Here is a 23454-nt window from a genome sequence, read left to right as displayed (position 1 = left end):
CATTAGATAGATGAATTCTTTAGCAAGTATTTACTACCAGAAAATTGGGAAATCAAAAGAGACAGACTGTAAAGGCATGGTAAACATCAAAGCAGCACAGCCCAAGATTTGCTCTTTCGTTTGTGTGTGTTGAACATCAGAAACACTAGATCCTACACTTCCCATAATGCAGCTCAATCGATTATCAATTATTATATGCTATCTGCATTGTAAATACCTATGTCTTTGTAATACAGGCTTTGGGCACTGGTCTAAAGTGCATGGCGCGAGTGCATTTAGGACGTTTTCAACTCCACTTTTGACGGCACATAAACTGGGCGCAAAGTTAGATACAAGGAGCAAAGGTGTTATATGTAGTCTCTTAAACAATCATAAGTATGTTTTGGGTGTGAATGAATTCAACAAATAAGACTGTCATCTCCCAAACCTTTAAAAAAGCAGGTGTGTCGCCAGTGGGTTTTGCAGATAAGAGTGGTTTCTACTGAGGGTAATGCAGTAAGAGCAGTTATGTCACGGCAGCAAATTCAGTGGGACATTTAAACAGCAAAACTAAAACCTGTAGTTGTAAACTTGACCAAGAAAACAGATCTTAACTTTGACCTTTGAAAAAGTCAGCGAAGTAACGCTCCTCCTCGTGCATAAATGCAAACAGCATCTCTTGTAATGCAGTCTTGACAGCAGCTCTGCTCTGCTCTCTGCTTTGTTCACATTTTAGAAGATGTAATTAATATTTTGTTCATTATTGGTCTGGTATTTTACTCATGCTCATCCCATCTTCTCACCCCTGTGTGTTTAACAAGCAGCGTGTAAGCGTGTTGCAAAACCTGCTGACGTATACGCATCTTGCTATCCGAGTAATGCGCCCTTTAAATAGCAGGAAAATACTGCACCGTTGACTCTAGACCAGGTTTTTGTTGGTCAGTTGCTTTCTGCTGTCTCAGAATAGTAATGTGCCAACAGTGCACCTGATAAGGCCTCATTTTAAGACGTACAAACCCATGTACATTTGCTACTTGCACAACCTGTGTGCTGACCACACAGATGACAGCAGCATTGGTCTGAAACTAGCAGTGACAGTTGTGCTTTGCACGGGTTGTGAGAGAGGGCCCTTTATGTTCTAAAGTTAGAGTTGACAAAGCTGCTCCAGAACCACAGATGATGTTGTAGAATTGAGTCAGCCTTACTAGGAAACTGACTTTGGCATGTAAATTCAGAGGAGTGCCCCCCAAAACAAACAGAAAACAAATATAGTGAGGTGGATTATTAAAAACAGATACAAAGAAACGACACCAAGTCTATTAATCCACGCTACAACCATGCTAGTTGCTCTGTGAGGCTAAATGCATCAGTGTGCTAAGATGCTAACAATGACAGTGTTAACATGCTGGTGTTAAGCAGTTATGATGTTTACCATGTTTACCGTATCAGTTAACATTTGAAAATTATGACCTGCTGATGGTGTGAGATGAAAATTTTGCCCCAGTCCACCCAGGATTCATCCTCTGTGCAGTCCATCTAGTAGTTGCAAAAAAATCATGGCAAACCCTAGCCGCTGAGACATTTAGTCGGTAGGATCGACCGTCCCTTGAGCCAATAGAACATTCTGTCATCTGTTCTGAACTATTACATCATCTGTAAGCTTAAGTCCTCTTTCATCATTGCCTTTCACTCCTCAAATCATCAACATCTTCCCTCTTCTCTTGGGGCAAAGCTCTCATGTTCTAATAGCGGCGTTCCACAGTTCTGAGACAACAGATGACAATGAAGACAGAGAGACAGCAGGGATGGGACAGAGACAGAGAGTGAGAGAAGAAAGAGAGAAAGAGAGGGGGTGGGAAGCAGTGGGAGTGAGAAAGGATGTGAGTGAGAAAAAAGGACCCTTGTGTCTCATGATTACGCCCTCTAATTCCATCAGCTGTCGAACGGCTGCATGGTTAGCCCATGATGTCAGGGAGGTGTGTGTGTGAGTGCGTGTGAGTGTGTGTGCTGGTGAGTCAGGAGGATGTTTTGCTGATTTTCTGCTGAATAGACAAAGAGATGTTTGTACGAGTGTCCACTAGGAGTTCATTTTGACCTTTATAATTACGTGTGTGCGTGTGTTTGAAGCAGAGGGGCTGTTCTGCATGTCTGCTGATGTGTGTGCACAAAAATGTGTTATAAATCAGCATCGCGTAACCCTTTCTCTTCCTCCTGCAGTTGTACACGTGTCTGCCCACCTGGTGAATGTCGTCAACTTCAGCGTGAGCTACTCGGACGACTTTCCTGCTCTCAATTTGGCTCGCTACAGAGGAGAGGTGAGACACAAACGCATGCACATTTTACACTTTATACTCATGAGGGCCCTCACTGATTTGATGCATTCCATGACCCCTATTCATAACCACCACAACGACATGTCTAACCCCAAATCTTACCTTGACCTTAAGGATGTCTGAACTAGGAATGTGTCAGCTCTGGTTAATTGTATGTTACCGGTAACTAATCAGGTAATTGTAAGAAAAAAAAACACAAAATGACATTAAATAAAAGAGGAATTCTGTCTCCATTTAGATTTAGGTGAAATTTTAATGTTTTGTGATGTACATGTCTTGCCCTTTTTAATTTTTTGTTGGCTCTGTTGACAGCCAACCAGCTAGCTGCGTTAACATGCGGAAATACAGTGCACACTGTACAGTCTCCAATCTAATGTTTGCCTAGGCTGCTCTGCATGGTTCACTACCTGGGTCAGGTGGGAGCTAGCTAGCGGCGCTGCTCATTCGGCAATTACTGCTGGTAACGCTGTTCGGGTGGTGGGACAGCGTTGATCTAAAAACATGGTAGCCACCCTCAGGTTTCACCCCACTTAGCCCCATTGAGAAAGTGTCTTCATTTAGGCACTGCTAATTGTGATGACTAAGGATAGACTGATACATTGGCCGGCCGATATATCGGGCCGATATTTGAGTTTTTTACTTGTAACGGCATCGGCCGATACGCGCGTGGGTTCGCGGATTTATTTTTCCCTGGCATGATTTACAGACAGGCATCCACGGGCAGCTCTGTGTTGCCGGAAGACCCTGCAGCGCACATGCAGCGAATCCTACTGTGTACAGTAGTTGTTGTTTTATTCATGCTTCAGCTTAAATATTTGTTTATTTTATAAAGACATTACTGGAAGATTTAAGAGCACTGGACTCTTTTTTTTATTTGAATGTATAATAATAATAATAATATTCTACCTGTTCTACCTCAACTTTCCATCTTGTTTTAGTATTTTTTTACTGTTCAATAAATGTTTCTTATTTTAAACTTGAGACCTGTAATATTTGTTATCATTGTGTCATTTTTTTGATGTAAACTGAGGGAGCAAAAGCAGTATCGGCCCCAAATATCGGCTCAAGAAAATCGGCAGTCCATAATCGGTCATCGGCTAAGGGTGATGGAAAAAAATCTGTATCGGCATCGGGGTTTGCTGCACAAAATTGATCTGCTTACTCACCAGGGCAACCTTTTTGCCGCAGCTTAATTGGCTCATCATACAGCCAGCTGAGTCCACATCACAGGTATCCCAGCATATTTTGTGCAGTGAAACTGTCTCTACCAATACACAATGAATGGGAGCGAGATTTCTGGTCGTTTATAGTGGAGCTGCATCGTAACCCTGTTGGGTCAGGACGGCTTTATTAGTGTTAATCACCGAATGAGTGGCTCTGATGGCTGGCTCCCACCAGATGTGGGTAGTGCACAGTGCAGTAAAATAATTCAGCGGTTAACCAGTTAATATTAACATACTCTGGTCAGTCTCCCCAAAGTCTTTAATGGTGTCTACAAAAGTAGTTTTTGAAGGGTTCAACAAAAGCCCAAGCGGGAGGTATCAATCCTGCACCTCACCTCTGCACACCTGGCCAAGCAAGTGCAGGAAGTTGACAATTTTATTTTTGACAAGTTTTGCGTTTCCTTTCCAGGACCCCAAGCTGATCATTTTGACCACAAGTAAGAAGAACTACTCTTTCTAATACAGTATTGCATGTAGACCAGAGATGTGTGTATGCTGGTACATTTTTGACTTGTATAGCAATGAAATGTGGTGAATGTGTTGCAGATTAGAGTGGCTTTATGCCAAGAGGAGAGGAAGAAGTCATGCTGTGTTTCGTCCTCTCTTTCTGTTCTCTGTATTTTTGGTGTTTTAGTGGGTAAAATATGACCTCAGAGAAAAAATAGGGCTTGCATACTATTTAATTATGTGAGAGTATCATAGTGAGCAGATATCTCCACTTACATGAGTCTTACATGTATGTATCCTGGGATGTCAACTTTGTCTTCACTTTTTAATTTGCTGATTATCTCCAGTCCCAGGAGTCACAGGCGTTCTGTTGGTTCTCATCCTTTTCCTGATGTTCACTTCCTCCTCCCACTGCGTACGGTAGGTCAACCAAAGTTTCCCAAAGCCTAGAAAATCACTTCTTATGTTGTAGAGTCAAAGCAATAATATCTGTGGGCTGTGCATGTGTGAGAGAAAACCTAAAAGGTTTGTTCGCTGTGAGACACTTTCCTTGAAATGAACAGGAGCCATATTGGAATGTGGCATCCAGTTGTCTCAATACAACCCTGGATTTTGTGTTTATGTGTCTCTGCCTCTATGTGTATCTCTTTGTGTCATGTCTGTTGCTGTTTTTGTCTGAGTGTAGCCTGTGTGTGTTTAAGAGAGAGAAATACAAGATGGAAAACATAAGGAGAGACGCTAGCAGGGGTCTGTTACAGAGCAAATCCTCACTCAAGTGTTCCACTCACAGCTCTGTCATTACTTGGGTCATAGCGGGTCACCCACTCTGCATGTGTGTGCAGGTGTGTGAGACTTGGAGTGTGTGTGTGCATGTGCTGTCCTTGCCTTGCTCAGTAATTGAACAGAGGATAAGAGGCTTTTCCAGACCACTTAAGGCTTTAGATAAGAGTTTGGGTAAGTGGCTGGAGCGGTGGGATGAGGGCTGCCACTTACCAGAAGAATACCTACATAATGAGTCACAATGATCCAGTGATATTAACACACATTAATGCTCCTAAGGTTATGAACATGCTCTGTTAATTACAACACTTTGCATCTTCATTTTCACCTTTAAACAACATTGCTAATTACATACTTCTTAGGAATTTTTAGATGCTTTGTCCATGGAAGCAGAAATCGGTAGTTAATAAGCTAATCTGAAAACAAAGGCAGGAGAAAGAACATCATTCCAGTTTGTCAGTGTAAGCAAAAGATAATCAACCAAAGGTCTCTGGCCTGGGATTATTACTGTAAAATGTATGTGCTTGTGTTGTGGCACTTATGATATTATATCACAGGATATTTACCCTCTTTAACAGACGTGCTGCTTGGTTGGTAACATAGACTGTAAAAATAATGGACGCAGCTACCGGGATGTCACCCATTGGTTTGTGGACTCCTGTTCTGTTCAGTTTGCATTTTGACCACTACCATGTTGTTTTTTTGGTGCCAGAAGAGAGCATTTTTGGGGCGAGAGGCTGGTGCTGTTGAGGGGCGAGGGGTGGATCTAACTAAAAGGCTGAGGACACTATTGGCAGACAGCCTGTCAGTCAAAGCAGCCTGTCCTTGGTTGAGCATAAGCCTTAATAAAATGTAAACTGGTGATTTATATAAAAAGTCATCCCCGTTCAGTTTTTCTGAACAGAAAAATCAGCTTTAGAGTCCAAAGCCGTTCTTTGTACCAGGCTGTGAACATTAATATTTCACAGCCTGAAATATGAGCTGTGAAATATTGAGCGAGCCTCAAGTGGCCGTTCAAAGAACTGCAGTTTTTGGCACATTAGCCCTTTTTAGATAGGAATTTGCAGGAAAGCCCAATCAGTCTTTTTTCAGCATTGGCAGTATAAAAACAAAATCGGAGAGTGCGACAAAATGCCGCCTACCTACTTTTGTTTATACAGAATGTGCCTTTTTCGGGGCAATGGGGGGCGTGAGCAAGACAAAATGTGTAGCTCAGCGTGTGACGTAAATAGTGACGTGTGAGGGAAGCCGCGGCTGATCAGTCCTACGGCGATTCTCTCTTAAGTCAGCCTGTTCTTCACCGTTCCCGTTAATGACCTCTTCGTTTGCGAGGGCAAGGAGGGCGCGCAATTCCTTGTCTCCTCAGTTGCTCATCTTTACAGTGTCTGTCAGGTTTGCATTTCCCTCTTGCTACTAGCTGCTCATTCCTGCTATCAGCTGTTTCCTGTTTATCCACCGTCAGTGGCTCACACGTGTGGCGTCATCAACAGCTCCTCCCACAAGTCTTCAACAGCCCCTCCCGTTGCAGAAGGCTGCCTCAGACTGTTTAAACTGAAAGGGTTCTGCCAATATGACTACCCTACGCGGCAGAAAAATGGGCACCTTGGATCAACTCGCCAATCCGGCTCTGTGTGTCTAAACACTCGCAGCTTGCCGGCAAATCGGCCCAACATTTGCGGAAAATCTGGCAGTGTAAAAGGGGCTTTTGTCTTTTCAACCTCAAAGGCTGCTGCTCTGTTGGAAGCAGTAGCACTCGTATGTAGAGTGTCAAATACAGGCTACTCCTGGACTTAAAGCCCATATAGAGAGATGTTTTAAGCATATTGTTGCTATTTCCATCCTTAATTGAAACCATCATTGTACAGACATCACAAGAAGCATAGCTGTCATCTTTCTTTGCGAAATGACGCCACACTCTCCTATCCACCATGACTCCTTCTTTCCAGCAGTGTAGATGCATGAGTTTGACGCCATTGTTTTGCAATATACAACTGTCAGAAGAACACCTGGCCTTTGAAAACCAGAACTAATAGGCTTCGAGGCAAATGATACTGATTGATTGTACGATTTGGAACCAGTTCTCAATTCCCATCCCCAGTCCTGTCTTTCCAAAACACTGAAAAACTGTGTGAGCCAAGATCGATGTGGCCTTAAATTTATGTTATAAATTGGATTATATGAATACTGATAATATATTAAAATGTCTCTCTTGTACAGCCAAAATAGGAGATAGAAATAGATACCATTGTTGAAGCACACTACTGAGAAGAGAAAAAGTTTAATTGGAAATATAGTTGTACAGGTAAACAAATTGTTCAATGTTATACACATTTTCCCCTCACATGTTGTAACATTTTGTATATTTTGTAATTCAGCTTTGGGTTATTATTGTTTTCAGCTGACGATTGGTTTAGACCACCTACCAGGGGTAAACACATACATTTTGATTTAAAATGACCAAGCTGTACAGAAACAGAGTATATTTTATGAAAACTAACATGAAAGAAGTTGGAGTAAAAGAGGATGAATACAGGGTTTGATGATGTTCAGTGTTTGCAGTGTTTATGGGGGGGGTCGTTGTGTGTAATGACCCCTCTAATACTGACCTCTGATGTCCTGCTTACTCAGGCTCTCAGCTGGGAGTCTGTGCGTCTGGTCCTGAACAAACTCTGACCTCGCTTTCTTCTTTTGTTGTCTCTGCTCTTTTTGTGTCTCTTGCTCTCTTGTTTCCCTCTATCATGTTACAGTGTTATAATTCCTCATTTACATCTCTTTTTGGTTATCTGTCTTTTAAAACATAATTGGTGTGACTTTGAAGTAAGAGTTTCTTTAAAAATAATCATATATGTTGTTATCTTGCCTTTTTTTCCAAGGTTGTCCAACTATGAGATCTTCTGGTACACTCACAACCTCTTCATTGTCTTCTACGTCATCCTCATGGTGCACATGGTTGGGTAGGTCTGATGGCAGCACATTATCTATATGTGTGTCTATGTATGTGGGTTTATCTCTGCATGAGTTGGTGAGTTTTTCTCTGCTGTTGGTACAGTTTCTCTCCCTCTCAACCACAACCTCCACAAGACAAGATAAGAGTTTGCTTCACATGTGAATGTCAGCAAATATTGGAGACTCCCGCTGACAGCTGGAGACATCTCTAAGCTGCCGTCAGCAGCTCCAGACTTACTGACATGGCAATTCTCCTCTCTGCTTTTCAAGAAACCATGCATTGACTTTATTAAAAAAGACTTATTTAAAATGAAATATCACATCAACACAAAGTGTCATTCTTGTTCTGACAAAATGAAAGTCAAGTTTTTTCAGGTGAAATCAGGCTATAGGAATTTATTTACTTACCCATGCTGTGTTCACACTATGAGCAACAATGCAACAGTGTGACCAGCTACGTTATTGCCAAGTGTGTCTGCTACTTGCCACAAAGCACCTCTAGTGAATGTTTGTATTTTGTCAGAAATTATATGTTTTTGATCAATGTCGGAGCCCCATTTTAACGTATCATTTCGCCACTCCACTTCATCCCAAAGCTAGCATAGCATCAGCTAACTAAGCTTAATAACGCAGTGTCACAGCTAGAAACAAAAACATATGATTGGTTGATGCTTCAGCGTGTCATTGAAGTGCTGGAAAAAGTTGAGGCCTGGTCTTTCTTTGCAGTGTTTTGTTGGGTTAAATTTAATATGTTTTATTAACCAACAGCTTGTAGCTATACTAATGGCTATAGCCAACAGATATCGGGGCCAACACTTGTTCTTGCATGTGCTGGTCATCTTATCCAATTTCTATAAACCAATTACAGCACATGAATGCAGATTTTCTTTTTTAAAAAAAGGTAACATACAGCTAAATCATCATCAGACTTAGCTGAGGGGTTCTGAGATTGCATTTTGTCCGATGCATTCTGCCTCTCCACATGGACTCTTTACGTGCTGCTTACATGTGATCGAACAGTACCACTTGGGCCACAAACAGAAACCAGAACACTTCCAGTCCCAAAACTTGTCCTGTCACCTACAGATTCTGCTCACATACGCAGAATCTTTTTATAGGGAATATCGTCTTTGCAAAGTGAAAACAAGAAAACATAGTGTCAACTTTAAGATAGTTCTTCATTTCAAAATTCCCATGGCACATCTGTTTCACTATTTTCATCCAAGCATACCTCCTTTCTAAACATTTTAACAGTGCTTGTGGCCTAGTGCCAGGAGACAATAGTAAGCAGCCAAGAAAAACACATTGAGGGTACTTACTGATATCGTCTCGTATTGATCTCAGGCCCCTTGGCAGACTTTGCGATATCAGCAAAATATGGCATTGTCCAAAGAATCATAATGCTGTCGTATTGTGATGAAACTTGTGATTTATACCCCCGATGAGCTGCATGCCTTTGTACAGTGTGATTGACTGAATGCATAGTGTCATTAAAAGTGTTTTATAATATAAACATCATCACTGACTTGTAGATTGCATGAATTGTTCTGTATTAAGTATATCAGGAGGACTGAATGTGAAAGTAAAAGGGGATCAAAATGCACCTAAATAATGTAAACATTCTTGTAAATAAATGTCGTCTTTCCCATCAGCGGAGCCCTGAAGTATCAAACGAACATAGAGGCCCACCCTCCTGGCTGCCTCAGAGCCAATCAGAGCAGCACAGAGCAGCAGGGCGAGGAGCTGGAGCAGGGTGAAGATGAAGAGAGGAGATGTAAAGAGGAGGCTCACTTCCAGCCACACTACCCCCAGGTCTGTGTGTGTGTGTGTGTGTGTGTGTGTGTGTGTGTGTGTGTGTGTGTGTGTGTGTGTGTGTGCGCACATGTTAGTGGTGTCTATTACATGTATCTTTGCATTTCAATTTATTTGTGTGCATGTTGAAGGAAGTGTTCGTACCTGCAAGTGTGTGTCTGACGCAGAAGGTGTGTAAGACGTGTGTGTTCAGTATTTGGGAGGTGTTGGTGGGAGTTGGTCGCGTTTATTAGAGGTGTAGTGCTGTGAGGGAGGGGCAGGCATCCTCTTTCTACATCAAGGCTTGTGTTTGTGTGTGTTTTCTTCCTGCGTGTGTGATTATGTGTTTGCACATGGTCGTTAAGCAACGAGCTGGTTCCATAAAATCCCCCTTAAACCCGAATGTGCTCTGCAGGGTTTACTGGAGTTGTTAGCAATTAGTCTGCCGCAGGTAACTGGCAACAGACAGAAACAGAAACGCCACACACTGTGATGGAAAGCTGCAGAGATTTCGCATGCCTCTTTATGCATGTATTCTCTTTGGTTGAGTTTGATTTGGCGCCTCTCTGTGTTTTTCATGAAACAAATTGGGAGAATTAGAAAGCCTTGACAGACACCAGCTGATACAACGCTGCCTGTGTCAGGGCTGATGCTGCACGCTTGTCATATCGCACAAACTGTAATCATGAGCAACCTAAGAACTACAGATGTGGGCGTAAACTGGTAGCAAAATGGCTGCGAAGTCATCGATGGCGGTTACATCTAAATAAGATTATGATTTAACTTAATTTAACTAATGCAATCAAGTGAGAAATTAAAAAGGAGCTACACAGTTTTTTAATTTGTTTCCAAATATAGAAAACAAGAAAGCCTTGAAGGAAAACTACAATTAGTTACAAGTTGGGGTTTATGTTTGTAGGTTTTATTGGTCATGTTACCGTAGCTATGTAACTGCGGAGAGCTCTGAACAGGGTGACGTCGTCCAACTGAGCAACAAATATGACATCAAACTGCTGGTGATTAAGTGTTAACGTGATAATGTAGAAAGTCTCTGTGTATTTATAGACGTGGCTTTGGGTGTCCGGTCCTCTCTGCCTTTACTGTGCCGAACGTTTCTACCGCTACATCCGGAGCAGCAGCCCTGTTACCATAGTGACAGTCATCAGGCACCCCTGTAATGTCATTGAGTTGCGCATGCTGAAGAAGAACTTCAAGGCTCGTCCGGGACAGGTGAGAAAATGTGACATGAACAGGACAATATAAATTCTTTCGCTGTAACTCTGGTTTGTGTCTGAAGTTAAAAGATTCATCTAATTCTTTCTTCTGTGCTTCCACCTTGGTTTTCTCTCCACATTCTCTAATCCTGTCTTTCTTCCCCTCATCCTGCTGTCTCCCCATCTCTTCTCCGTCTCAGTATATTGTTCTTAACTGTCCAGGTGTCTCTTCATTTGAGAACCATCCCTTCACGCTCACGACGGTAAGACTTTATGCAACACATTCCTCACTCATGACACAATGCAAACACACACACACATATGTTTTTATAGTTCCTTAAACTTTCTTCCCCCTGGCGAGGAACATGCAGTTCTTTGTCTCTCCCAACATCCCGCCCTCCTCCGCTGCTGGATGACACTTGAATGACAGCTGGGTCGTCCACTTATATTCTGCTTGGCATTGTTTGTTGATGTTTTCTGATTTAGTCCAGATTGCATGAGACAAAAGCAGAAGACAAACAAACAGCTTTCTGTTTAGTCAGCATACAGGAATGGACTTACACTTACTCACACACACACTCACAAAGAGACACACACACACACTGCAGTATGTGCATGCCTATGCCTGGTGTGTTATGGAGTTTTGAGGAGGAGGGCAGAGAATCACACTGACAGAGAGCAGACAGACCCCTGAGGCTAGTTAAAACGTCTGCCAACAGGAAGGCTGTGTTGTGTGTGTCCGTGTGTGTGTGTGTGTGTGTGTGTGTGTGTGTGTGTATTGTTAAATTTGATGAAAAGAGTTGTAGCTATGCACTGTTGATGTGCATTGGGATGTGTGTGTATGTGCATATTCATGTCTTTGTGATAGTTGCACGTGCATGTTAGTTTTTTCTTGTGCTTTCCAACAACTGAGAGTATGCGTACTTGTGTGTGTGTGTGTGTGTGTGTGTGTGTGTGTGTTTTGTTGTGACTCACTGTCTGCTCTTTAACTCCTTGCAGTGTCCCACGGAGAACAAGGAAACTTTTGGCATCCATCTTCGAGTCGTGGGAGACTGGACTGGTGAGTGTATATGCCACACACGCACACACACACACACACACATACATAGACTTACACATGCAGATAAACACAGATAAAAGGACAAACACGTAGCATAGACACAGACACACATTTTCACTTCCCTATCACAGTTGACAGGATGGAGGTCACTTTGTTTTGTTTCCTCCCTTTGGGGAGGATGCACGTCCGGAAAACTACAGTTTCATGTGAGTGAGTGTCCCTCCCTGACGCTGTCCTGCTATTTGTGTCTCCAGGGTTCCCACAGTTTTACTGTCTGGTTGGAAAAATGTATTTACCATTAGTGCAGACACACTAATGTATGTGCAGACACACACACACAATATACATTTAAAGGAGCAGTGTGCAAGATTTAGAGGGATTTAGTGGCATCTAGTGGTGAGGATTGCAGATTGCAACCAGCGGAAACTTCTCCAGTTTATAATTCCTTCAGTGTTCATTATTCAGGAGGTATTATCCGCAGAGGTCTCTTCCTCTGCAAAACAAACAGAGTAGGTGATAACAACAGGTAAAAACACTGAATAATGCAGTTTCATGTTAAAAATTAGTGTTTCTTCGGCATTGTTTTACTCACTGGAGACGGGCCACTAGCCCAGCACCCACTAATGTGTGCTTGCCTTTATTCTTTTTTATCCACAGAGGTCACGTTTAGGGATGTCCCGATCCAGCTTTTTCACTTCCGATCCGATACCGATATTACAGCCTCGAGTTTTGGCCGATACTGATCCGATCCAAGCACGTATTATACATATTCACTTATTTTGTTGTCAGTCGTGTTAGAAAAGGTTTGGTCTGCAATATTACTCTAACAAGAACAACTACTTAATCGGGTTAGTTAGAATGATCCACAACAGTTGGTATGAGAAACTGACCTGTTTATTGTTAACAGGGTTAAATAAACAAACTTTAAACTTGAACATTAACATTAAATAAAAAATATAGCTGGTTTGCTTTGGCTGCTTTGGCCCCTTAATAAATAGAAAATAAATCAACACAAGAAATCTTTAAAATGTCTAATACTGAAATTAAAATAGCAGCAAGACTCCACACACTTGTGCTCTGGCCCCCTAATAAATAAAAAATAGATTAACACCACAAGACATTGTTGGCATTTAACAAACTATGCAGCCTTTCCTTTTCAGTTATTTTAGTAGTGTCAGTGCCAGCCTGGTGCACAGGCACACAATATTGTACAGCTGTTTAAACAAGCAATAGTCCATCCATGGCTCCAATTTCACTAATTGTGCCCAAAACAATGCCATCAGTGCTCTTTACTTAAACAGTAAGAGTGTAAACCAAATAAAAATATCACTCTCAAAAAACCAGAGCAGAAAACAAATAGTCAGTTAACTAAGTTGACCGCTACTCTTCCTACCCTCCGTGTGTGTCTGCCGTCTGCATGCTGGCCTGGTGGATTGATAGTAAGTGCTGGAGCAGATCACTGGAATGGACTGCTTGGATCGCGGAGCGCTGGGCTGGCCGGAAAACCTGGATCGGACTCCGTGAAAAACTGGATCGGAGTTCTTGGATCTGCATTTTTCCATGCAGTCCGATCTGATGCCGATGCACGTTTTTTGCTAATATCGGCGGCTGATACCGATCCGAATATTGGATCGGGACATCTGTAGTCACGTTCACGTGATTTAAACTAGAAAAATACCAAATAAAGCAGTTTCACTTTAAAAAATGTGTTCTTCCCACGCTGCTCGTTGCAGAAGGGCTACTTACAGTGGCTGATGCAAAGATGCGAATGGCTCTATCTAGAGCCAGTGTTAAGTAGGGCTGCTCCTTGAAAGATGAAGATTTGAATCATCAGTCAGTCAACTGAGATTGCTTCAAATCAAGCTTTTATTTTCTTCGCTAGTCAGTGTGCTGTGCAGTGTACTTCTAGTGACATTTTGGTCCCCAGATTTTGCTGCAGAGTGAGTACTCCTGACTTTCACGCTACTCTTTGGTACAGTCAGCTGTGTGTGTGTGTGATGCAGCAGCACAGAGGAGGAGAAACTCTTGACTGCGGCTCCGAGATAACATTTTCTTCTCTCTTCTGCTTAGAAGTGGTGAATTTACAGTTCACAGATACTTCATACGACACAGTGTCTTGCTTTTATTTGATATCTAGTTTCAGCAGAAAATGTTTTTGCACATTTCTGCTCCTTCATTAGCGCTGTTAGCTTGTTTACTATGTAACATGAATGCTGCTGTCACACTGAACGTCCTGCTGAGCCCTGTTCAAACTTTAAAACTGTATATGAATAAAAAAAAAAAGAAACATGGAATATTCGTATTAAATGGCCAAATCTGATTCGAGTCGGGTGCAGTGCTAGTGTTTGATTTGCCCATTCTGGGCTACTGTAGAAACATGGCAGTGCAATATGTTGGACACTGTGGATGAGGATCCGCCCCCTATGTAGATATAAACAGCTCATTCTAAGGTAACTACAACAATAAGATTCTTATTTTCAGGCGATTATACACTAAAGATAAAATACTTAATGTGTTACATTCCATTTCTGCCACTATATCCCCCTTAGTCCTACACGCTGGACCTTTAAGTGACATTTACAAAGCTTGTTGGATTTCAGCTAAAGAGCTGGCAAACAGTAGATCTCTTTAGGATGTTTTTGACTTTCAGAGCTTGTGTTTGTGTTAAAGACTCAAACACTACATGCACTTACAAAAAAGAAAAGGTCAATGATAATTACTTTCCTTTGTCTTGTACTTTAATTTGAACAGTTGAAATTTGTATGCAGCAGACTCAAAAGGGACTCACTGCTAGAGGAAGTTGTGTCCTTTGGGAGCCTGTGACACATTCGAGAACATGTACACTCATTTCCACTTGCTACTGTACATTTCCACGCACACACGCTTTCAGAACACAGGAAGGGAAGTGGGTTTGTTTGTGTTGGCCCCTTAATCTGCCATGACCACATGCTGTTAAGGAAAGGTTGTAAAGCATTGAGCTGGAATGTATAGACACCTCTAAATATGGCAATATTTACACAGTAACATTTGCTCGGGAATCTATATGATACTTTTCATTCTTAGAGAGTTAGATCAGCAGTTAATATAATGAGAAATGCAAAACCTCTCCTCTCCTCCCCCCAGAGCGCTTCACACAGCTGTTACTTCCTGAACCGAGGAAAGACTTGGAGATCCTTCCCATGGTGCAACAGAGGAGATACCCCAAGTATGTTTCTGTGTGTGTGTGTTTGTGTGATGTGGCTGACATGATTTCTCATGAAGGCTTAGAATTACAGAGGGTCAGAGGTTTTGACCTCCTGACCTCTGATCCTGTGCTCTTCCTGCTCTGTGTCTGAGAGAGAGACAGATAGGCAGAGATAGAAAGGGAGATGAGTTTGTTTTGTGACAGTAAACCAGAGCTAAACAAACCATCAAAACCCCCTATTCCCCTCTACGGCTGTCAAAATTGCTCAAAAATGACATTCGAATATTCCTTCTAAAAATAACTCATAGGTTCGAACCATTCGAATTTTTTTTTTTTTCGCATTATGTCCACAAGAGGGCAAACTAATACAAGGAAACATACTTGTATATGTATTAATACAAGGAAACATAACTACTTGTAGGTATTTTTAGTTCAACATAAACGTCTTTGAAAACATTTACATACCTACACATTAAAACACATAAAACAATTATCTATAACATTACGTTATATTACGACCGCGGACCTCTCGCTCGCCCCCCCCTCTCTGACCCGTCAGGCCACACCGCTCGCGGAAGCACTGCGAATAGCCTCGAAGCGCCTCGAAGCGAAGCCAGTTAACTTTCGGAGCCCATGTTAACCGATTGTGTCATCCACACCGGCTGCGCCGCGCCGCGCAGCTCCGTGGCCGGCTCTGGTCTATTTTCTGCGCGAGCGAATGTGTTAAGCCGGGTGACGGAGACAACAGCTGGGAGCAGAGCCGCTTGTCGACCAGCATGGAGAAATGCGCATCTGATGTGAACGGAAATGCTCCGGCTCGTGCGCTGCGCTTCGCAGCACCTCCGCGGGCGGTGTGGCCTTATGCAGTGCGTTCGGTGCAGCGGCCCAGGCCAACGCCCACTCGCAAAGAGGACAGCTGCAGTGGTGGGTTTTTTTTTCTCCACAATCGAATATCAGTTTTCACATTCGAAGGTCCTTTTTTTTTCAAATTCGAATTTAAATTCGAATTTAGAATATTCGTTGACAGCCCTATTCCCCTCCGTCTGTTAAATGGGCTGAGGGGCACAACAGCGCCCACTTATGGTCTGAAGGGTTTGGGTTGATTTACATTTACTGGTGCAGTTCAACTAGTGGACATGCATATTTTGTTTATTAAATTCTGCCTGTAACACTTGAAGGTGCATGAACATTCAATTTATCCAATAATTCATTCATTGTAATTCTTAGACTGTATAAAAATATTTGACGTAGCCACATGGCGTCACCCACTGGTTTGTGGACTCCTGTTTTGAAGCATCGAGTTCGGCATTTTGGCCATCGTCATATTGGTTTTTTGAAGCCAGAAGTGACCATATTTGGATAAGAGGTCGTAGCTGGGGAGGAGCAGGGGGTGGACCTGACTCGGAGATTGTGCTAAAATGGCCGCTAGGAAGTCCCCTCTTTATGCCACCTTTGTATTTTTACACAGAACCAAACACAGGCAGCATCATGCAGCTCCAGTGTGTGGTTTTAGATAGCATACAAGCATCCCAGAAGCAAAAGAGGTGTGGCAGGCATAACGTAAAACATAACGGCGTCAGCTTTGAGAGTGACATGTGTGTTGGCAGCATTTCCTAAACAACATGGCAATAACAATCATTTACCATCCCTGTCATATGGTGGCTGATGTCATCCTCTGCCCGGAGCCTCAGGATGTCATTGTTTCCTGAATTTCCGGCCACTGTTCTTCGTCTTTGAGTTAGCTGCTAACTGCTGCTAGCTACTTTTTTAATCTCCCACGGTGGGTCACATGCATAACACATCATCAAAACGTAACCCTCATCCTGCCCTTTGTTAACATGTTAACATGGGTGTCTGTGGGGACTAAGTGGCTTCTGGAGTCAGCCTCAAGTGGCCAGTAGAAGAACTGCAGTTTTTGGCTTCATTTTCAGCCCCGGAGGTTGCTGCTTGACATAATTTAGTTTCTTTGAATATAAGGTTTAATGTAACAAAACAATCAGTGAAAGCAGTGTTATTTAGGACGTCAAGTTTTTTAATGTCACCAATAAAGTGGTGGGTAGAATGAGTACAGCTGGTATTACTCAACACATAACTACCCTAAAATACTTTTATTTTTTCATTTCAACAGTCAGACATGTTTGAAATATCTGCAATATTGATACTAGTTTCATTTCTGTGAGGAAATAGGTTAAACACATGTTTAGCCTAGCTTAGCACAAAGACTGGAAACAGAGAGAAACTGCTTACTAAGCTGCATGAAAAGTGAAAAAATGGCTCTGTGATAACGCAAAGCTGTCACACTGATGTTATAGACTTTTTACACCATGTTTTTGGCCATGAATAAAAGTTTATCGGAAGTGTTTCCGAGTGCAGCGCTGGTGATTATGTGACAGTTACACTGAGCCAATCCTCAACTGGCTGTGTGGTGGGTGTTGGGGTGTGTGAAGGCTGCTGTAGCATTACCAACCATTTACTGGGCTCAGTTTTGAATTTCATGTGTAGTGTTGTCCGAGCATATCTGGGTGTACTTTCTTTAAATGTTCGGGTTTGACTGTGCTTGGTGATTTTGTTTCTGTGTGTATGTGAGAGAAAGATGTATCTGTGTTTGTGTGTGTGTTTCGATGACACAAGTGTTGAAGCAGCTGTTGTAGAGATGATGGGTGTGTGTGTTTGGGGGATCAGACTAGCTGCACCCAGCCAGTGGGATTTCAAACGCAGGATGTTTATCTACTTTTGTGTGTGTTTGGCCCTGAGGGGAAAGTATAAATATAGGTGTATGTATTTGTCCAGTTCTTTTGTTGATTGTCTCTTGTGCTTTTATCCACACTGTATATTCAGGCTTTACGTGGACGGGCCCTTTGGAAGTCCATCAGAGGAAGTGTTTAACTACGACGTCAGCGTTTGTGTCGCGGGTGGAATAGGAGTCACGCCGTTTGCCTGCGTGCTGCATGCTCTGCTGTGAGTTATGAAAAAACAAACGAACATCACATACTGACAAATGATGAACAATTTCAGCAAGCATTAGCATGTTTTTTTTTTCCTTTCTCCCTTCCTCCCTGCTGTATACCAGTGACGGCTGGACGGGTTTCAGGTTGCAGAGGTTGTACTTTGTGTGGGTCTGCAGGGAACTCCAGTCCTTCTACTGGTTTGCTGAGCTGCTGTGTGCACTTCATCACAAGGTCAGGACACAGTCTGTGTGCTATAGTCTACATGTTATATTAATTAAAACATGTGGGACTTAACTGTGGTCCAAAATCAGAGTTTGATAATTGTTTGACCAGCATCCAGTGCTTTTCAGTGCTTGAATGTCAGCATTGGGTCAGAAGATTCACTTTCTGAAAGAAGTTTTTTGCAACTTTGAATGGAGCCACTGTCCCTAAACATGTCTGTGCATCCCCTGCTTTTACCATAACTTAAGCCAGTTTACTGGCAAAGATCTTCACCTTGCCACAGGCTACTGTGGCTAGCAATTTTCCATTCCTGTGTGTCTTTGTGCTCAGTCAGGTCAGTGAACTTTTTCTGGGTTTTAAGGGGAAGTGGAAGGTCAGAGGCTAAGTGGAAAAGAGTGCCGATCAACAGGGGAGTTGTTACTGAGGGACCTGGGCTTTTAAAGTCTGATTACAGTCAAACAAAGATGGTGCAGAAATTTGGTATGATTAAATAAAAACACTCATTAGGTCATATATCACCCTCTGTACAACTCAAACTTCATTTTTCTTGTCAATGATTTGTTTTTTGCAACTGTTTTTGGAAACTTCTCCACAGGCCTACTGAAACAGTCAGCAGAGCATTAATTGTATTTATTGTATTTACCGCCATCTTGTGGCTGTAAGTGATATTACCTCTCCCATTTCAAGGAAGTCTAAGATGGGCTTCACGTTTGAACCAGTATCAGTACCCAGTGGTACCTTGTTTTGTGCTTCACTAATTTTGCAGGCACCAAAAGTGTGATTTTTGAACAAGCTGCAGTCAACAAGCTACTCTACTCCTCTTCTCTTTTCTCATCACACAAAGACCATCTCTGTCTGTCTCTCTTGCCCTCTGTTTGGACACAACAGATAAATATATGGAAAAACGACATAATTTAACACAATAGCAAATAGCAGTGACACTAGTTTATTTTTGAATAAAATAGAAAATAGACCAGATAATTTTCGACTTGCTGGGAAGCCGAAGGAGCTCCATGGCAGGCTTCCCAGCTGCCGGGCACTTCACAGTGCTTCTGCCTCCTTTCTGAACCCAGTGTTCTCACCCAGGTGTGCTCTTAGCAGGGGCGATTGCTCTGAGACAACAAGGGAAGCTGAACTTCCCTTAAAATTTCATAGAAGAAATGGTCAAATATGCACTATTGAATTTACATTAAAATAAGAATTTGCATTGCATTAAATGTGCGCTAGGATGCGTTTCACATCATGACTGTGATGTTAAAACATCAGCTGTTTATCACCAGTTTTCAAACACGACCTCCCTGTCATACATTCTCGTGTCAGCACGGTGGATGTGGAGCCTCCAAGCGTTCCTATGAGACAGCGCTGAGCAGGTTTTTTTCATGCAGCAAAGCCAGATGGTCGTTGGATAAATGTGACAAAATCATCACTTCCAGGGAGGCTCAGCTTCCCTGGGACCTAAAGCAGCGGAAGGTGGGAGAGGACACTCAGTGTACGCATGATGATTGGAGGAATTGTCTAAAAGACTGAACCCCTTTGTGACTGACAGCGTTTCACATTTCAAGCTCAGTCCCATGCGGATATCTGTGAGTGGAGTCTTCTGACAGAGTGCCGTCCGGAGTCCCTTATTTCCATAAGCCATATAGCTCATTTTCACTGTTAAACCCATCTGAAAATCTTTGAGGTGTGTTTTGCTACAGTTCTATGGCATAAGTGTGGTTGAAAAATGGTTTCAATTAAATGTTCCTTTTATAAGTTACTGCCTCACTACAGTATGACAAATTTTATGATGTAAACTTAAAGTGAGCTTCCCCTGTTTGAAAGACCAGCAGCCGCCACTGGCTCTTAGGTACCGAAATTTGGCACTGATTGATTTTACGTGAATAGATACTCAGTCGTACCGATGTAATTTGGTACCCTAAAAAGTTCTGAGTTTGGTATCAGGACCCACAAAGGAATAAATGTTGCACTTTTTCCTAAATGTGACTTTGTTGAATTAAACCAGATATATGCAGCACCAGTGAAATCCTGAGATGTCCATGTCTGTGTTTGTCATCTAGCTTTGGCAGGAAAACAGACCAGACTACTTCAATCTGAGACTGTACGTCAGTCAGACAGACAACCTGCAGGTAGGTGTAACACACACACACACACACACACACACACACACACACACACGGTCTAGCTTTTTATGTCTGCTCACTCATTTATCTCCTCACTGATCCATTGTTTGGAAGTTGTTACACACCTAAGTCACTAGAGGGCAGCATATGACAGAGAGTGAAGCTACAGCACATTGACGTCTTGAGTTCACTGTTTGTCTGTTGCTGTTTGTTCTCTCTCTGAACTACACCGTATTTATTGTGTCACACTGTTTCAGCGTGTGCCCTTCTGAAGCAATCCACTTGTTTCAAACCTGAACTCTCTTCACCTTTTCTTACTGTGGCAAACATCCATTGGAGACCATGAATGGTCATGTTGACAAAAATGCTTACTCATCTCAGTTTATGTAATAACCAAAAGGCTACATACAGCAATAAAACAATACATAGAATAACAATATCACTGATTTTGTCAATTGTTTTAAGCATGTTTTCGATCGTACTTCAAAAAGCTGCTGATATTTCCTTTAGTGTTATGTAATTATTGATTCAAGGTGTTGAAATCAAGCCAAACCTTTAATGATCTTTTGAACATGTTAGACATATGTGTGGATCAAATCGAAAAACCAACACAGGTTTTTGGATTTGGCTTTCAACAAGTTCTACTGTTGTGTTGCTCATTTCCTATTTATGTGATCATGTGACTTCTAGAGAACAACTCCTCGTTAGTATAGTGGTGAGTATCCCCGCCTGTCACGCGGGAGACCGGGGTTCGATTCCCCGACGGGGAGAGTATACTTTTCTAAAGGCAAGCTGCACCATGACTGAGTTCACAAGAAGCCATAAAACCCGTCTGTCATGACTCGGAGGCCTGTCACAGGAAGCGCGACTAATGCGGGAGAACTATGTGAAACACTCTACAGGGAGGATTTGTCCAGGTTTTTGTTTCATGCTCCTGATTTGGGAGTGTTCCCGCTCATGCTGTGCTCAAACGCGTAGCTGTATTGATCTCTGATGAGCCCTGGTAGAGGAAGAAAATCAGAGAACACTAGTCGGTGTTGCCTTACCCCTCTACAGACAGATCCTGACCTGTATCAGAGCTGCTCTGTGAGAAAGGATCGATGCAGGACACTTTCCTGACCTGTGTCTCACACCCATGTCCTTTGGAAATGCCTTGAGATTTAGTGTCTTGGTTTTTCAGTCTCATAACACATACTGAACCAGCAGGCTAAAAAGTTGTATGTCGTATGTTCATTTGTTTCTGTTATTTTGCAGATGAATAATACAATCTGCTTTAAATATAAACCTGGATGCCTGTTAATAATGAGTAAAACGACATTGTCAACACCATCCTGTGTCCTTTAACACAGTGGTGCCAAAGTGGTCCAGCCACGCGGTCCAGATTTCTCTGCAGTCATTAGTTCAAGGTCCACACTCAACGTCATGCTTGCATTTGGCTAGGTCTTCAAGCTAGTTTGCTGTCTCTGTTAAGCAGCTGTCCGTTATTCACTCATTATACAGCAGGAAACAACACTTCAAAATAAAAGCTCTATGCCGGAGATTTACTGTCTTCCAAATGAAGTGTGTTTTTTTACGCACTTGACACATTCCTGAGTCACTTGCGGTCCATTCAGAATGGACCTGTGACCCACTTTTGGACCGCGACCCACCAGTTGGGAACTTCTGCTTTAACACATCATCTCCGGCCTGCACAATATATAAAATAATCACTTGCACTTGCAGGAAGTTAATGTCAAGTAAGCAACATTTGCAAGAGTATTCGTTATTATTTAAATATATATGTAAAAAAAACAATAATAATTTAATAACAAAATCACACAATTAGAAACAAAAAGAGATTATAGATATAAGGATATAAAGTAGTGCAAGTTAAGAGGCTCAGATTAGTGTACTTTACCTGGTGGCTGATGGATCTTCAAGGCAAACTGAAAAGCTTTTGATCTGAAACCGCTCAATTTTAAACTGACAAGGTTCGATAGATCAGCAGCTCACCCTGCTGGTACACAAACAACCCTTGCAGCTCATTATCTTTTCCTTAATCCCACCTCGTCAGTCCCAGAATTTGCTTTTCTTTGCCGATAACTGCCCGCAGCTGTTTGCACTACAGATAACATCTAATGGCCCTTAAAACTAGAGAGCACAGGCTGCTGCAGTTTGTAGGTTAGCAGGGGGGAGGTGAGAGAGGTGGAGGAACTGTTGTCATATCAGAGTTGGATCTTTTAAACTGTAGATGTAGAGCTCATTTGCTAACAAGGTTAAAGGTATACTCTGCAGGATTGTTGGTTACTGTTTTTAATCTGAAAGTAAAAGCCAACCCTTGATGCAGTTTTGTTGGTTGTACATGAGGTGGCGCACTAGAGCAGGGAAAATGCAGGTGAGGTGCAGGTGATGAACAGCATTTGTGTGACGAGGTAAGCAAACAGTTTAACTGTGTTAAGTGAAGCAGCATGAAGAGTTTGTGGTGTGTTGAAACTGGAATTGATGAATGGAAACTTGGACACTGAACTACTGAATGGACACTAACCTGTGATTGACTGTGGAAACCAGCCTAAGATAAGTTATGGGCAGACAATGTTTTACCTGTGTGAAGGTGAGCACATGTGAAAATAAATGGGTCGCCGCACTCAAAGAAGCCTGATGAATTGGACATTGGTTTAGTGTTGCTGCCCAGAACACGTGTCCGAAAAGTTCTCCGCGTTCGCCCCTCAGAGGCCTTAAATGTACGTTTTTTAATTGAAAGACACTTTATATAAAGCCCCAAACTCACCTGAGCACTGTGGAAGTACACGACCATTAAAATAAGGAGAACATAAGAAAATACAGGCACAGGCCTGAGTCTCAGCAGACGCATTCAAACACTTCTAGTGGGTCATAAGTGATGATTGAGAGGGATTACCTTTGTATGAGTCTATACTTTGTTTTTTAGGAATTTCTTGCATAGTATACATTTAAATAGAGATAATATGAGTGTCGCTTCTTTCAGCTGCTCTGAAATGGCCACAACAAATCAGTCATTGCAGCTTTGTTGTGTTGTTCTCATTTTTCAGAGTATGTCTGAGGAGAGGTATCGCCCACTCACCTCCAGGCTGCTGGTCGGTCGCCCCAGGTGGAAGTTACTGTTTGATGAGATCGGGAGGACCAATAAGCAGTGAGTAGAGTGGGAATGTCCAGGGATGGAGTATGACTCCAGTGTTATTACATTTGTTA

At 42.3% G+C, this 23454-nt stretch overlaps 1 protein-coding gene and 1 non-coding gene across 2 annotated transcripts in view; both read left to right on the top strand.

The window, feature by feature from the left end:
* The window catches only part of nox4 (NADPH oxidase 4), a 34263-nt gene that overhangs the window by 8575 nt on the left and 2234 nt on the right, over positions 1 to 23454 (top strand). Inside the window, exons 5-17 of the mRNA XM_033632103.2 lie at positions 2197 to 2294; positions 3945 to 3972; positions 4330 to 4402; positions 7636 to 7716; positions 9361 to 9520; positions 10565 to 10729; positions 10914 to 10976; positions 11713 to 11773; positions 14897 to 14978; positions 17796 to 17915; positions 18028 to 18136; positions 20185 to 20253; positions 23295 to 23395. Coding sequence (XP_033487994.1) covers positions 2197 to 2294; positions 3945 to 3972; positions 4330 to 4402; positions 7636 to 7716; positions 9361 to 9520; positions 10565 to 10729; positions 10914 to 10976; positions 11713 to 11773; positions 14897 to 14978; positions 17796 to 17915; positions 18028 to 18136; positions 20185 to 20253; positions 23295 to 23395 — 1210 coding nt within the window. The remainder of the gene's footprint in view (positions 1 to 2196; positions 2295 to 3944; positions 3973 to 4329; positions 4403 to 7635; positions 7717 to 9360; positions 9521 to 10564; positions 10730 to 10913; positions 10977 to 11712; positions 11774 to 14896; positions 14979 to 17795; positions 17916 to 18027; positions 18137 to 20184; positions 20254 to 23294; positions 23396 to 23454) is intronic.
* trnad-guc (transfer RNA aspartic acid (anticodon GUC)) lies at positions 20946 to 21017 on the top strand. The gene has a single exon. It is a non-coding gene; the product is annotated as a tRNA-Asp (tRNA).

Source organism: Epinephelus lanceolatus, chromosome 4, assembly GCF_041903045.1.
Source record: "Epinephelus lanceolatus isolate andai-2023 chromosome 4, ASM4190304v1, whole genome shotgun sequence".
Lineage (NCBI taxonomy): Eukaryota > Metazoa > Chordata > Actinopteri > Perciformes > Serranidae > Epinephelus > Epinephelus lanceolatus.
Note: the sequence above shows the minus strand (reverse complement) of the source record. Positions and strands in the feature narration are given on the sequence as shown.